This window comes from Crocodylus siamensis, chromosome 2 (assembly GCF_052110815.1).
Source record: "Crocodylus siamensis isolate JL-2025a chromosome 2, ASM5211081v1, whole genome shotgun sequence".
Classification (NCBI taxonomy): Eukaryota; Metazoa; Chordata; order Crocodylia; family Crocodylidae; genus Crocodylus; species Crocodylus siamensis.
Genome location: NC_143396.1, coordinates 68,726,599 through 68,741,953, shown reverse-complemented (window position 1 = coordinate 68,741,953; position 15,355 = coordinate 68,726,599). Strand labels below are relative to the sequence as shown.

The 15,355-nt window shown below is 39.8% G+C and overlaps 1 protein-coding gene across 1 annotated transcript in view; it reads left to right on the top strand.

Annotated features, from left to right (window-relative positions):
* WWC2 (WW and C2 domain containing 2) overlaps nt 1-15,355 on the top strand; it is a 159,113-nt gene that overhangs the window by 89,169 nt on the left and 54,589 nt on the right. Inside the window, exons 6-8 of the mRNA XM_090036133.1 lie at nt 8,262-8,391; nt 10,173-10,319; nt 11,247-11,320. Of these exons, the coding sequence (XP_089892259.1) occupies nt 8,262-8,391; nt 10,173-10,319; nt 11,247-11,320 (351 nt within the window). The remainder of the gene's footprint in view (nt 1-8,261; nt 8,392-10,172; nt 10,320-11,246; nt 11,321-15,355) is intronic.

Here is a 15,355-nt window from a genome sequence, read left to right as displayed (position 1 = left end):
GTCACTCTCAGATGTGCATTTTGAATCCTCTCCATATCATCACTTCTGGCTTCATAAGGGCAAACAACCTTCAGCAGCTCTTACACTTAACAGTGTTAAAAGGTGGATTTTTGTTTGCTATATGTTTTGTGTTTCAGGTTTTTTAAATTAAAATTATACATCCATTTTACAACTATGTCCTAAATCAGATCTACAAACTATCTTGGAAGAACTGATTGTGTTATTAGGCCAATGATTCTCAACTACAGTGCTGTAATATCTTTTAAAGTGAGGAGCAAAATATTATCCCTTTGGCATGCAAATGCCAACACAGGTGGCAAGATAAACCCAGATTCCCAGTGTCAAAAACATTCTGACCTGTAGTGATCTTTCTGAGTTCTTTGCAACTGAAGGATTGTTCTGTAATTTTTCCGTAGTCAAAAAAAAAAAAAAATTAGTGAAAGATAACAGCTGGCATTTTCCAGGATGGGGAGGATGACTCCAGTCTAACAAGGTGTGCCTTGACTAAAAAAAAAAAAAAAAAGTTGAGAATCATTAGTTTAAGCTAATACCACTCAGAGAAGAACTCCAGTTTCACGATGTAGCAATCCATTCAGATTTTTGGAAGCTCTTTGTACAGCAGTTACTCTTGGCTTCTAAAAATTGGTTCCTCAGTCTACAAAGGTGTTTAAGCATTTAAGTAAGACTTGTACATCTGAATACCTTTGCAGACCTAGGCATGAGGTATTAAGCATTGCTCAGAAATACCACTAAAGAAGGAGATTGAGCTGTGTCCCATTGTAGCCTAGAGTTCAGATATGCTAACAAGCATATTTTCTTGATTAGTCTGAACAAAGATATATTATTACTACCACTAATAATAATTTGTATGGTGGCAACACTTGGAGGACCCAAGAGGGATCATAATCCTATAGCTTCTGGCCCTGTACAATAAAGCTGACACTAAATTTCATCCTGAAGAACTTGCTGTATTTATTCAAATACAAGACAGGATGTTTTCCCCCCAGTTGGGGGTGGGGGTGGGGAGAGGAAGCCCCGTAGCTTATAAGCGCATGCAAGGATATCTCACTAAATATGCTGTCTGTCATTAAATTACTGCCAAAAACAGCATGTGCTCAGCAATGGAAACCAACTAGGCAGCTGATTAAATGCAGCCAACACTCAGCATGACAGTAAAACACATGGCCCACACTGGGCAAACATGCTGATGGGAACCTTTTTTTTTGGTGTGGTCCTTTAAAAAAATAAAATAAATAAAAAGGGTGTGTGGGGGTGGCGGGGGGAGTTGTTCCCCCAAGAGGGAACACGTACTGGGTCTGGAGGCGCTTCAATACCAAGCTGGCACTTGGATAGGCCAGAGCAAGCTCTGACACCCTCCCTTGGTGCTAAAAATGCTGATGGGAGCATTTGTTTGTTTAATTATTTATTTTTAAATGCATTTCATCACCCTACACTTACAAAGCTTCACGTGTTGAGCATCCTTGTTACCAAAATTTCATATGGTCAAAAATACAAAAACTACGTATTCAAAAACATACAGCTACATGTATTAAACCCTGAAACAACATGCATCAATTTCCTACAAAATAACCCATTACAGCACTCTTTCCCTCATACAGAAACCCATGGAAAAACTGTTACCTCGGTAGCCACCTGAAATTTTCTGCCCCTCCCATCAGTCCTCTCTGTTGGTTTAGCGAAACGAGTGTTTCCAGTCCTTTTTCCTCCACTCCTTTTTCCTCCACTTCTTCTCTGCCTGCTCTTCTCCAATCTCTCCTTTGTCCTGATTGATGTAATTTTTCAGTTTATCCAGCCCCAGCTTCAGGCACTCTGTTTCAGTGAAAGCCAACCCCTTAAACACCCAGAGGTTTCTGTCCATAAACTTGTTTTCAAACATGCAAATAAAGTCCTTAGTAGCATTTCCTTCAGTCCCTTTGGTATGAGTGTGTGTATGTATATATACACACACATACACACACGTATATATAATTACATCAGCTTTATTTTGGTGACACACAGAAAGTGGCATATGATTAGTGTGAGCTTGCCGTCCATGAGGTGAAGCCAGACCAGGTTGCTCTGCACTTCATCTGCTTCTCAATTTTTGGAGGACCCCAGGACTCGTGACAAGAACACCCTGTCCCAGTCATGAGTGGGGGCTAATTAGCACATGGCTCCTTTGTGTGAGGGCACCAGAGTATACAAACTTACTGAGCAGCACTGTGCTGTACATTCACCATGGCTTGACATACTATTGACTGGTGTGGCCCAAACTAATGAACTATGTGGTAAATCAAAAAGCCTTTGGCTTTAGACTAATACTATACTTAGTTTGTTCTACATATGAATAGGTGCCAAAGTGCTGCTCAGAAGTGTGTTTTTGGAGAACCTATGCTAAAACTTGCAGCATTTTCAAAAAAAAAGTAACATACATCAATTCTGGCTGTACTAAGTGTATGGGTACTATGTGAAAATTGCTACAGCAGTGTTTAATTGCAAGTTATTGTTTTCAAATTTACTTCTCACTTCTATGTGCTAAGGAAGAGCAGGGTCTGGCAGTAAGGAGAGGGGAAGGGGGTTGCCAGAGGAAAAAGATGGCGGGGTGGGAAGGGAAGCAGAGAGCCAAGGGGCTACCTGACCTCCCTTTCCCCCACCAAGATCTCTTTTCCCAGTTGTAACAGTGGGAGGGCAGACAAATTCAAGGCAAACCTCCAATAATTAGATTCTATACCTAGAAAATTATAACCAATTTATACATTTTCCATATATAGAATCTAAATAATGTGGGGGCCATCTTATAATCCAGCTCATCTTCTATATGAATAAATATGGTACGTTGCACATAGACAGGACAGACAAAGGTAGGGAGAAGAGAAGTACTAGTTCCTCTTTGCAGGTAGGAGAGCAGAGATTCAATGGGATGACTTGTCCTGGTTCAGGACAGAATGCCTATGGCAGAATTGGGAATTGAACTATGATCTCTTATGTCTCCATTGCATGTCTAATGCCAAAAGGCTGTTGTTCTTCCTCCAACATTATTTGCATTAGTGCTAATGGAAAACTGGACTTCTTGCTTTGTAGTTTTATAGAGCAGTTTTACCTAATCTGATTCTCCAGGCTGGTCCAGGAAACCGTGAATATATCTGTTACCATCACCATTGCATTGATAGTACTATGAGGACAAAGATATTGCTCTGAGAAGAAATTAAATTCATTCCGGCATGCTGGCACAAAATAGCAAAGTAAAACCTGAATCGGAAACACTCAGCACCTCTTGAAGTCAGGCCCGTAACTTCCTTAATTTGAATAAAAAGGAGATGTAAGATTGGTTCATTATTTTAGGACATATAATGCAATGACAAGAGGGAGAAGAAAAAGGTAATTGCCTGGATTTATTTAATCATAAATTAGATTTCACTTGAGGTACGGTCTTAAAAAATTATTCTAAAACTTAAAAGTAATAAAAACTCATGCCACTGTCTCAGGATTAAAGGTTAGCTAAGCACGCTGGTTTTATTATATTAATGCAACAATGAAGTATTGTTTTAAAGCAGCTTGCTTGCAAGCAATTTTGATAGGAATCCAAAGCATGTTTGAGAAACTGTCAACAGCATACCACAAGAAAACAATGGGCGTTTGTTGTAAAAATTCAGGCAGACACTTTTGAACAGCACTAATCCCATTAATTTAAAACAGGAAGATGGAGTGTTTCATGTGTCAGAGACCCTTCATGTCCATCTTAAGTATATAAGGAATAAAACAATTGTAGTTTGATTGTGGCATATCATACTATTAAACAGCATGCAGTGCATTACTCAACTACTCATTCAGGGTGCCTCATCCATTGCACATGCTGTAACTTTTTGACTTTAGTAAGCTTATAACTTACAAAAAAATCAAGTGCTGTCTGATAGTAAATGTGTCCCTGCTTATAAAGAATTGCAGATTTAAATAAAACCCCACTATGTTACTGTCTGTGTAAAACTAGCGCTGAGTGAAAATGATATACAATCTGCTCTAGTGCCCTTTCTTCCAACACTTTTCTCTGATGTCACGATCTCCATGTTATAGCAGTGTATTCTAATCATGTGAGCTAGTAACTACACTTAGATAAAATGACTTTTTATTCTTGTGGTGTGCATACTTTGTAGTTTCTAGATATAACTGCCTTACTTTATGGTAAAAATGCAGTGGGCAAATATTGCAGTTTTCTGCTAAGTAATAAAAATGTGAGGCAACAAATAAATGATATTGGATGGCTTTTTGTTGTAGTAGTTAATAGTTCATAGACAATTTTAGTGCGAAGTTTTGCAAAAGATGCTCCCCAGTTTGTCTGTACTGTGTGTCATTTAGGTACAAGCTGGCCAATCAAACAGTTGTATACAGCTGTTATCTTTCTGCAGGTAAACAGCATGCATCTGTTTTGTGATTCTTTTAGAAAAGATGGTCTTTGTTATTCCAACTTCTGTAATAGTTGGCACAGTTCTTTCATGGCCAAGCTTCTGCACAAAATATTTGTTTAGTGTAGGCAGGCTGTCTTTCTGCATGCAGTTTTGAACAAAATGTTGAACATGAAAAAATGTGCTGCAGTTTTGGAGCTGTCTATGGACATAGAGACCTCAATTTCCAAAAATCATAAAAACTTATGACTCAGTACAAGTATTTTGCAAGTTTCTGTACATGCATTGGGTAATCAAAACCACAGCTGATTACCAAAGTGCCAGCACATTCCTCACTCACAAGGTTAATATCTTTAAGTGAAAATGATGGACAGTGATAGAAACAGAAAGGCAATTGCATTAAAAAGAATGTATTCTCTGCATGGTGCTGGACTTTGAAGATGCCTGTTTTTAATTTTGTGAAGCACAGCTGCAGTTGTTGTATAATGCTTTGAAATATTCAGTTGAATAGGAGTGGTGGGAGAAATGTGTTTTACAGGCGGCACTTCCTGAAGTAAATATGGTAAAGCTGAGTTGACATATCTTTTGACTTCAAGTTCCATAGTGTTTGTATCTCTATAAAGCTATGTCTTAAAAAATTGTTGATGTTGCAGGAATTCTCTATACTAGCTTCTGTAGGGCACATGATAATGATTGTCTAGAGATTCTGTAAGGAAAAATAGAGCCTTCAGATTATATGAACATAATAGCTGTTCTTAACCATTAATGCTTAGGAGTAATGTACACCAGAGGGAACCCGAGGGTTCAGACAGATGCAGCACTTGAATTGTTCCAAGAATGTCACTGATTGGGAGCTGGTTCACAAATGAAGCTGGACAGAAGAGTTTACATTTCATAGATTTTCATAGATTTCATAGACATTAGGGCTGGAAGGGACCTCAGGAGATCATCGAGTCCAGCCCCCCTGCCCAAAGGGCAGGAAGTCAGCTGGGGTCATAGGATCCCAGCAAGATAAGCATCCAATTTACTCTTGAAGGTGTTCAATGTAGGTGCATGTACACTGCTAAGAGTTCACAGTTCACATTTTAGGGAGCATCCAGATATGCGTGGATGTTTGGTTCCCCAGGGACAACTAGCAGTGGTGCAATGCCTGTTCCATATGTGCTTTGATATGTGGCAGGTTGCCCTGGGTGGGGTAAGGGAGGCTGGGGCCAGCACAGTGCTGGCCCCAGCAGCCTTATTTGGGGGGGGGGGGGGGGGGGGGGAGGGAGGACAAGTCTTGGGGTCCTCCCGGGGCTGTAGCTGTGGGAGCAGTTCTTCTGCACAGAACCTGGCTGGCAGTGGAGCACTGCTCTGGGCAACCTGGCTCTGCATGTGCTGCCCAAGCTGCACCAGGGGTTTTTTCCATTATTTTTTTGTTAGATATCCAGGGGTCAAAAAAAAACCTGCGGGGAGAAAAATGAGAACACTGGGCTATGAGATATGTGGCCCAGCAAATGTGTTTGCGGCACCACATACGGCATGACTGCGCTCATCTGGATGCACCCTTAGGAACTATGTTGCTTCATTAATGCCACCGGGGGCTGGTAGAGCACCTACACTACCAGGGATCAGTAGTACTTTCCAGGGATCAGTCCTTGGAGTTTTCTCCAGGATTCCTCTAGAGGAGGAGCAAGACGTGGGTTGGGGAAGGGGGTTGTAGTGGAGGGGGTTGCCAGGTGTTGGGGGTGCTCTGTATCCCCCCCGCCCCGCTTATAGTACCCAGGGGACTGACTAGGTGTATGCTTACCCCTTCCCCCCCAAGAACTCCCTGGCTTTTCCAATTTTCCAATCAAAGGGGGAATTCTTTGGGGCAAGGATGGCTGCAGGAGTGCTAATAAGTGCCCATTTTTCTATGGCTCTGTCCCTCCCCCTTTTCCTCTCCTGTCCCTTCCCCTTCCCTCCCAGCTCCCCAGCAATTGATAGACATTTACTGTTATAGGCACAACCACAAGTAGGAGGCCACAAAGTGCCCCTCCCATAAGCTGGCTGCCACCTCACCCCCACCCAAAATAAGCATGGTATCTTCACCAAGGTCCTTTAACAGGGAAATAAAACTGACATAGAGGCTTTCTGCATCCCCGTCCTTGTAGACTGTAGTCTTTGTAGGCTAGTGGTTTTCAACCCTTTTCATTTGCAGATCCCTAAAACAATTCAAATGGAGGTGTGGACCCCTTTGAATTGTGTGCGTATTCACATACTTTTGATTGATCAGAGTCATCTTTGATGGACCCCTTAGACAAAGTCTGCAGACCCCCATGGGTCCATGACCACAGGTTGAAAGCCACTGCTGTAGGCAGTAGATCTTTGGGCAAAAGTCTTGGTTGCATCCCAGAGCAGTCCCCTTGCCCTGCAGTGGTTTGGGATGGGTGAGTAGCAGCATAGTGTGCAATGCCTGGAAGACTGATGAGACATGGAGTGCTTTGTGTCTGTGCATAACATTGAATTAGTTTGAGGAAGACCAGCTCAAAATAGTACTTTGTTTTTTCCTGTGTGATTCTTGAAGTGTTTTAGGATGTTTTAAACTGGTCTAAAGTAAACTCCTGTCCATGTAAACTCTTGAGGTTTAGAGCATTTATAGAATATTCTAAGTGTTACATCTGTCTACACCCTGAGACAAGTTTTCTTTCTTTCTTTCTTTCTTTCTTTTTTTTTGGGGGGGATTGGGTTTAATTAGAGTGGTTCCCAAACAGCTGCTCTAATTAAAAGGCTCATCCTCATGTGTATTAAGCTCCCACATGTTGTAAAGTGGCCTCCGGACGCTTTCTCTAAAACTCATTTGATGTTTAGATACCCTGTGACCATTTTAAAATTCAGAAGGGCTTAATGCATGTGATGGTGAGGTGATGCTTGAGCGTTTTAATTAAAACATGGAGTAGGCTTGATTAATCGAATCTGCTCTGATGCATTCTAATTAGGACACAAATGAGCATGTGTTGCCTAACTGAAGTACCACAACATGAATCTGGGTATTATTATTAACAGCAACATTATTACTGGTGCCTCCCAAGTCTGGGGCGGGGGTGGGCATCAGATCACCAACGGGGGGAGAGGGGCGTCCCCCAGTGGCGAAACTTCCAGTTTCACACCTGGCACTTGCACAGGGTGCATGTGCACCCTACACGTTGCCGATGGTCCTGGGAAAGTATACTTGGTAGCCACAAGTTTGTCTATCTCTGTCAGCTTTACAGTTTGTTCAATAAAATATATTGCACACAGAAATCCTTGTCTCATGTATTAACAGAAAAAATTCTAGACACGCCTTCTTTTGTCCCACAGCTAAATATTCAGAAGTTAACATATTATTAACATTCTACTCAAACTTTATATGCGCTAGGGGAGAGTAGGAAAAACAATTCTACTGGTGGTGTCATCAATCCAGTTGTGCTTGCATTAGCATCAGCAGCAGTCTTACTATAGACATGGCTCCAACAGCTTCTGGTGTCTCTACTGCCAGATTAGTGAAACCACTGCTGGTGTCCTCTCTGTGCTAAGGCTGCCAGGAGTGTCCTAAACTTGCTTGATGTATACAAAAACTATGTAGCTAGGAACTACATAGTGTGAGAGATGGTTTGAGGGGTGTGTTCATGGGGGAGGGAAGACTTTTGGGGAGGGGTTTAATGCATAAACCAGTGCTTCCATTATAAACATTTTAATGAAAACTTATTTTCCTTTTTTCCTTTTCACATCTGTTAACAAGTTACTTTAACAAGGGAAATATCTCTAACCTCTTCCAATATTCTAATTGCAAGTTCTCCTGAAAACAGAACAGCAAAGATCTCATTTCTCTTTGTCAACCATTAATAATATTTCTCTTTACAGAATTGACCAAAAAATGTCTGGAGGCCAGAGTGGGTATGAATTAAGTGAGGCCAAAGCTATTCTGAGTGAGCTGAAGTCTATAAGAAAGGCCATAAGCTCAGGAGAGAGAGAAAAACAAGATTTAATGCAGGTATTCTTATATTTTGTGGAGGGAGTTTCTCTAAATTGTTTTGAATCCTAAAATACTTAGTGTATTCACTACTTTGCACTGTTATATAGTGTCTTTAATTAAAGGATCTCAAAGTATTTTACAAAGCTGAGTATCATGCCATTTTACAGATAGAGAGATTGAGGCACATGACTTCTCTGAGCTCAGACAGGACATCTTTACAGAATGAGGGCTCTGCTATAAAAAGCCAGACTCATAAGCCAAGCCAGGTCCAGACATGCAAGAGCCTGTGCTTGCAGTGGCAGAAATTGCTGCAGCGCATGCTCCTGCACAGGCACTTTGTTGTAAGATAAACTGTCCTGCAACGGGGAAACTGCCCTTGCCCAGCTCTTCCTGGATCTTCAGCTAGGGAGGGCTGGAGGCTGGGGTCAGCATTGGTGCTGGCACCAGCAGTCTTACCTGGTGGCCCAGAATAGCAGGGGCATAGGTTGAGCAGCACGGGGGCCTGGCTGTCAGCCAAAGCGTTGCTGTGGATGGCCTGGCTTTTGTGTGTGCCAGCGCATGCTTGTGCATGTGTTGTGCTGGTTTTTTTCCCAGGGTGGGGTGGGGGCTGGGGTTTTTTTGCTACTGGGAAATCTCGGTGGCAAATTTTGGCCCCACACTGGAAAATGCAGTGAAGGTCATGTTTTAACATTTACCGCATGCGGTTTGGGGCACCACAAAATGATGAATGCCCCTGCATGTCTGGATCATGACTTTAGGGTCTGTCTGCACAGTACAATATTTGAATGAGTTCTAACTCACTCTTCAAAAATTAAAATGGATAAAGATGTGGTAAATATTTTTGTACTTAAAAACTGGAATTAAATCCTTGCCTTTTATGAAGTCAGTGAGTATGTGGCCATTGATTTCAGTGAAACCATAGTTTCGCTTCCTGAATCTTAACTTCCTTTATATCCATTTCTGAAAAGAGGTTTTGGCATAAACCTAAATAGTCATTTTTTGGACCCACTAGGGGAAAAAACCTGCTTCTCGTCACAAAGTGAAGAGTGTGTGCAGTCCTTTATGCTGCCAGTAATGACATATCTGCTTTATTCTGTTGCTTTTGTATCTTTTGCATTTTTATGGCATATATTGATACCATCTGATTAAAAAAACCCAAACAAGTCCAAGTTTATATTTGAATTCTTTACATGTTTATTCTGAAATGATTATACTGTTGGCTTGGATCTACAATTCTTTATAAAAATATTAAAGTAGAAAAAGATTGACTTCAGAGTCATATATAGGGAAACGTACATTTGGAAGCTAACAGGCTTTGTTTTATGAACTTTCCTTCATTTCATCTGGTCCTGCTGATCATTGAACTTTGACTGAAAGTCATGAGACCATGATTCTTGCTATTGTCACTGCCTTGTTCTGTGATGTTGAGTGAACTCAGCCTCTCCCACTTCTTAATTTGGCTGTCTAGTGATATGGAGAAAATGACATATTGAAGTAGTGCCCCAAATGGGCCAGGGCCATTCCAAGCACTAAGGAAGTTGCAGCCCATTCCCCAAGCATACTCTATTTTGCTTGGGAAATGGATTGCGGCTTTTTAATAGAGAGACATGTTACAGGAAATAGAGAAATTAATAAATCTATTTGGATGGAAGGATACCCCATTTAGCACTAACTGAAATTAGAATGTTTATCCTTCGTTAAGATTTTTGGAATGCATCTATATCTTAGACTCTCTGTGATGGGGAGTATTAGTGTAAGAACAAGAATGCAACAATGAAACATTTCTGTTTTCTGGGCAGAGTCTGGCAAAGTTGAGAGAGAGGTTCTACCTGGATCAGAGCACTGGGAGATCTGAACCAGACTTGAGATCTAGCTCTGTAAGCTCTCAGTTGTCTCTCTCTAGACAGACGCTGGATGCAGGGTCTCAGACAGACATTTCTGGTGAGGTAAGTTTTTTTTTTTTTCATTATGGGAAAGGTAGAAAGAGGAGAGTAATGGCAGAATGCTGCTGTTGTGGGATTTAAGTCCGATGGCTGTTGCTGTCATTCCACACATGCAGTGGGGTTAATAAATGATCTGTCCCAATCTCAGGTACCTTACTTTCTCCCTGATTTTCAAGTTAAGATGCATGTGATATTTTTATTATTATTACATTGCAAATGTAATCTGATTTTACTAAGCAATTCTTGTGTACTAACGGCACAGACGTTATAAGTGGACCGTATTTCTTGGATTTATTTGTGCAATCTCTTGCATTTAAAAATAGATTGTGGCAATAGTTATGTAAAGATTAAGTTTAAAGCTGATTTTCAAAAACAGGATTTCAGAACTTTCTGAATTTTCCTAATTCCAGTTGATGGAGTTGGCCTCACTGTCTTTCATTACATTTTCTTTGGAGTTTATACTGTAAGTGTAAGAAAGAGATTATACAAGATTTCTAGACTGGGCAGTGTCTTCATATTTGATATTAGCAGGTGAATTTTTACTGAAGTCCTACTTTCAGTTGCACAGGCTTCTTCCAAAATTGTGGAGTTAAGGTAAGAAGTCAGAACTTGATGGAATTCATCCAGTTCGCAGTGGGACTTTAGTGGAATGAGACTTGCTTACACCCTGGTCTACATGTGGACCTAGCAGCACATCTGAAGTGGAAAATGAATAAAAACAAACAATATAATAAAAAAATCACTGTGCTTCATGAATTTAAGTGGTTTATTAACTAGAACTTATTGAAGAACAGTTGGCAACCATATTGCAACTACATGTTTCTGTTTTAAGTAAGTAATTTCTCTAGTACATGCATTTGCTTTGTGTTGTGAATGTGTTTTTAAATGACGTTTTATACCATATAATAAGATTGATATTTTTCTCAACAGATTGGAGTGAGGGGTAGATCAAATTTAGCTGAAAAGGTCAGACTAAGTCTTCAATATGAAGAGGCAAAAAGAAGGTAATAGGGTTAGTTGCTTTGTTAAATTATATAGCTTGTGAGTTGGAACATGCTTCAGCAAGTAATGTGTTCTACAGCCCTCTAATGAATCTTGCGTTTGCAATGACATCTAGTGGACCCATCTGTGGATGAATTGTAGTCAATACATTCTTTTCAAGGCAGTGTTCCCTTGTTCTTAAATCTGTAGGATCCTTGTATGCTGATTTATTCTTATTATGAATTTAGTCGTTCATGTTTATAAATCAAATACAGACATTGGCAGAAATGAAATGCTATGAATGCAGTTCAGAGGATTAAGGAAAAGGAGTAAACTGATGTGTTAAGCTCCCATCCCAGATGCTTGCAGGTCTTTTTTTCCATGTAAATCCTTCTGCAGAATCATGGACTTAGTTTACTGGACCACAGGTGGCTCTGTAGTTTTATGGAGCTGCCTCTACTAAGATGAGTTCTAATGCAGATTTTGATTGGCTCAACTAATTCCTCCTTGGGGGCTTGGATAATTTCAATAATTGTCTTTCACTTTGGGTGAGGCTTTTTTTTAATGATTTGCCCCAGAGGAAAAGGAATCAAAACAGTCAGAACTGATAAATGTGGAAAGCCTTTCAAATAAAATGCTCCAGTGGCCCCTTATAAAAATAATGCCTTTTTAATAAAGGCTGCCACACCACCAGTGTACAGATATCACAGGGGAGAGTGTGCTGAATTGTACGTTGTGCGTGATTTTTCTGGAGTACCAGAAGAACATTTTTCTCTCATAGCATTAATGATAGATTTTGTCTATTTATGTGTATAAATCCCCTGTAATTAGTGCACCAGGAATTCTTTGCTATTATAATTTGTTACTTTTCAACAAATTGGGTGTGTCAGTCAGGCTTTTATGAGAAACATAATTTATAATTTTAGCTATTTTGTGTCTGTAATCAGAGGGTCATGAGAATAATATCACAGATCGACATTTTTACTTTGTGCAACACAGAGATTCCCTGACAAAAAAGTAGCAAAAATACCTTTGGCATTGTAAATGCATGTCAGTCAGATATGAACAGTTATTGTAATTTGGGAAGAGAGGTATTTCAAGACTAGATGTACAAACATAATGTTTTTATGTTAAAAAAAAAATTTCAAAGGTAGAGGATTAGCAAACAACTTTTTATTATGACTAAATCAATATCCAGACACTGCCAATAAAGTAGCAGCTATTAGTCTTGCTGGGAAACAACTGTATATCATTTATGGTTTCAGTATGAACCACAGAACTTTATTTTACTGTTTATGAATGCAATCAACAAAGAGAACCAGGACTTTTGTTTTTTCTTTGGTATCTATTTTACATGATTTTGGTTGTGGTTTATAAAAGTGAATTATGTCAGATGCCATGTAGTATTTTAGATGGAGAAGTAGCTCACTTTTTCCATAGTAGCCATTGATAAAACCACAGACCAGCCTCCATTTGAGGCATGTATTGATGTCAGGATGTTATGATGTTTCCATCATGTTATGTCTTATCTCTATTAACAGAGGCCAGAACTATTGACTAAGGAGAAGCGTACCTTACGTAGAAAGTGTAGATGGAGCTTCTGCTCCAGAGCACTCCATGCCGTGACTTACATCTGCATGATCCTGTAGCAGTACAATTCTGCTTTGTCACTGTGTGCACTTACACACATGCAGGGAGCCTGCTCCAACACTCTGAAAATCCACTACATCAGAGCAGACTCAGTTGAGCCTGCCAGAGCACGTAAATTGAGGCGCTTTGGCAGCCTCGCACATCACATGTATTAGCGACACAGTGCATCTCCGCACTAAGAAAATGGCAGCGGTGCACTTTGAAATAAAAAATGTTCAATCTGCCTTAGTTCAGTGTGCCCCGCTGCCATTTTCTCAGCGTGGGGACGTGCTGCACCACTGGTACATGTGATGCACGAGTGCTTTTAATTAGTGCAGCTTGCTAATTAAAAGCGCCTGGCACCACATCAGGAACACATGTAAAAATGCCCATTAACTTTGATCAAGAATAAAATAGGGCTAAAGGGGAAATGGTTGCACTAGTCCCATATCTCTGTGGAGCACATTCTAGAGAATACATAATACTCTTCCTTTCCCTGTGTCATGCATGGATGATGAGCTGGAATTTGGGCTGGAGGTAATGTTGTTTCTGAAACCTTAACTTAACCTTTTAATAATGTTGTTTTAATTAAACTAATCTCTCTGTTTAACCTGTATCTTAATGGAGTTTTGTCTGGGATTAAACCAATACCTTATATTCTTTTCAGCTCTAATAGAGAGTGTGAGACTTCCCTGCCAGGTGCACATAAAGACTTTTTTTAAAGGGATGGAACATACTGTTTTCATCATTGCCTTGAGAATGGCTTTAATAAAATGTTCATGTCTTGAAATAATGAACAAAAGGTACCACTTTGCCCATAAACCTCAGTGTGTAATTATATCACAGTATCTCCCATGTCAGTTCCTGTTGACATACTTATTACTTTATAATGATTATTATTATGACCCTCTTTTCTGAAGTGGCAAATGTGTGAATTTAACTTTTCATGTATTTAAAAGAACCAAGGGAAATTAAAAAACAAAACAACAACAAAAAACAAAAACCCCTTTAAAATGGATTTCCTAGTTTGGAAAGGGTCTGAAAAAATATTTTAGTCTTTTAATGCATTTCATGATAATGTAAAAGTAATGTTTTTGATCCTTTAATATCACTTAACATAGAAAATCTCTCAAATAGGTGGGATGTAGTCTTTAACAGCAAAAGTAGCAAATTCTTGGGGCAGGCTCAAATATTACTTCTAAAAATCAGCTTTATTGGCTCAACCAAAGCAGATAGACGTTTTTAAAAAGTACTTGAATGGCAGTGCTCGTAGGGGCTGAAATCTTTATGCAAAGAGAAGAGGTAGAGCACAGTGAGAATGCTACAGTATGGTGAACCTCACCAATGTGTCTTGTGCTTGTTATGTGGAGATAGTCTCAAAGAGTGAGACAAATTCAGTTTTCTTGTCTGTTTAGTCCTTTTCACCTCTGATGAGACTGCAAACAAGGATGTCAGTTTATGATGACAGATAGCTGTCTCCATCTGAGAAAGCAACAGCAGACAGTGGCATACAAAGTTAGTTTGATTTGAACCAATGACTTGGAGATGAAAGTCTGCATGCCATTATTAATTTGAAGCCATCCAGCTGGTTCTTCTCCAAGCCCTTCCTCCCTTACGTTCTTTTCAAAAGAGTGTTCAATATAAATTGTATATGGACAGCTGCAAAAAGGGTTTAAACAATTTATTTTTCCCCTCTCTTTGACTATTTGGTAACTGTCATGTTGAAGATTAAATTATTGTTTACCAAGTAGGTTACATTGTCATTGTGTAAAGCATGCTACTGAGTGTTTGCAGGCTTTTTAAAGTTGCTGTTTTACAGATATTTGGAAGGGGAAGCAATCTCTGGGGTTTCTTTGTGATTCAACCGAGTTTTTCCCCTCCAACTTCTAAATTAAGTAATGGGGCGGATAGCTTTCTGAGAACCTCTTTTCTCCTTCCAGCCTTTGTCTTCTGTGATTAATGAAGCTAATAATATCATGCTTATTTAGCATTTTGACTATTAATTTTCCAGTACTTTGAGGCAGTTGTTTATAGTTTTTGAGGTTGAAGCTAAATGACCAGCTGATATTGAATTTATTATGATTGCAGAAAGATTGTGAATATCAGCTGTGCGCTGTGTGCCTGTGAAATATTGCTCAGGCCAGAACCACTGGCTAGAGTCATTGACTTTGAAGTCACATTGACTTACACCAGCTGTGTGTGTCTGACCCATACATATTTAACAATGACAAAAACCTTAAAAGTATTAAATCACTGGCTCTTGCCTGAGTTATTTTGGAACATGTTTCACTTTTGACCTTTCCTTTCTCTGTCCTTCTCCCAGTCTAAAAGAGAAGAGGTACTGTGAATGGCTCAGGGGATTGTTATGGGATGGGTTGTATAGAAGAACCTTTTATGAACTCAAAGGCCACTTCAAATCCAGCTTAGGT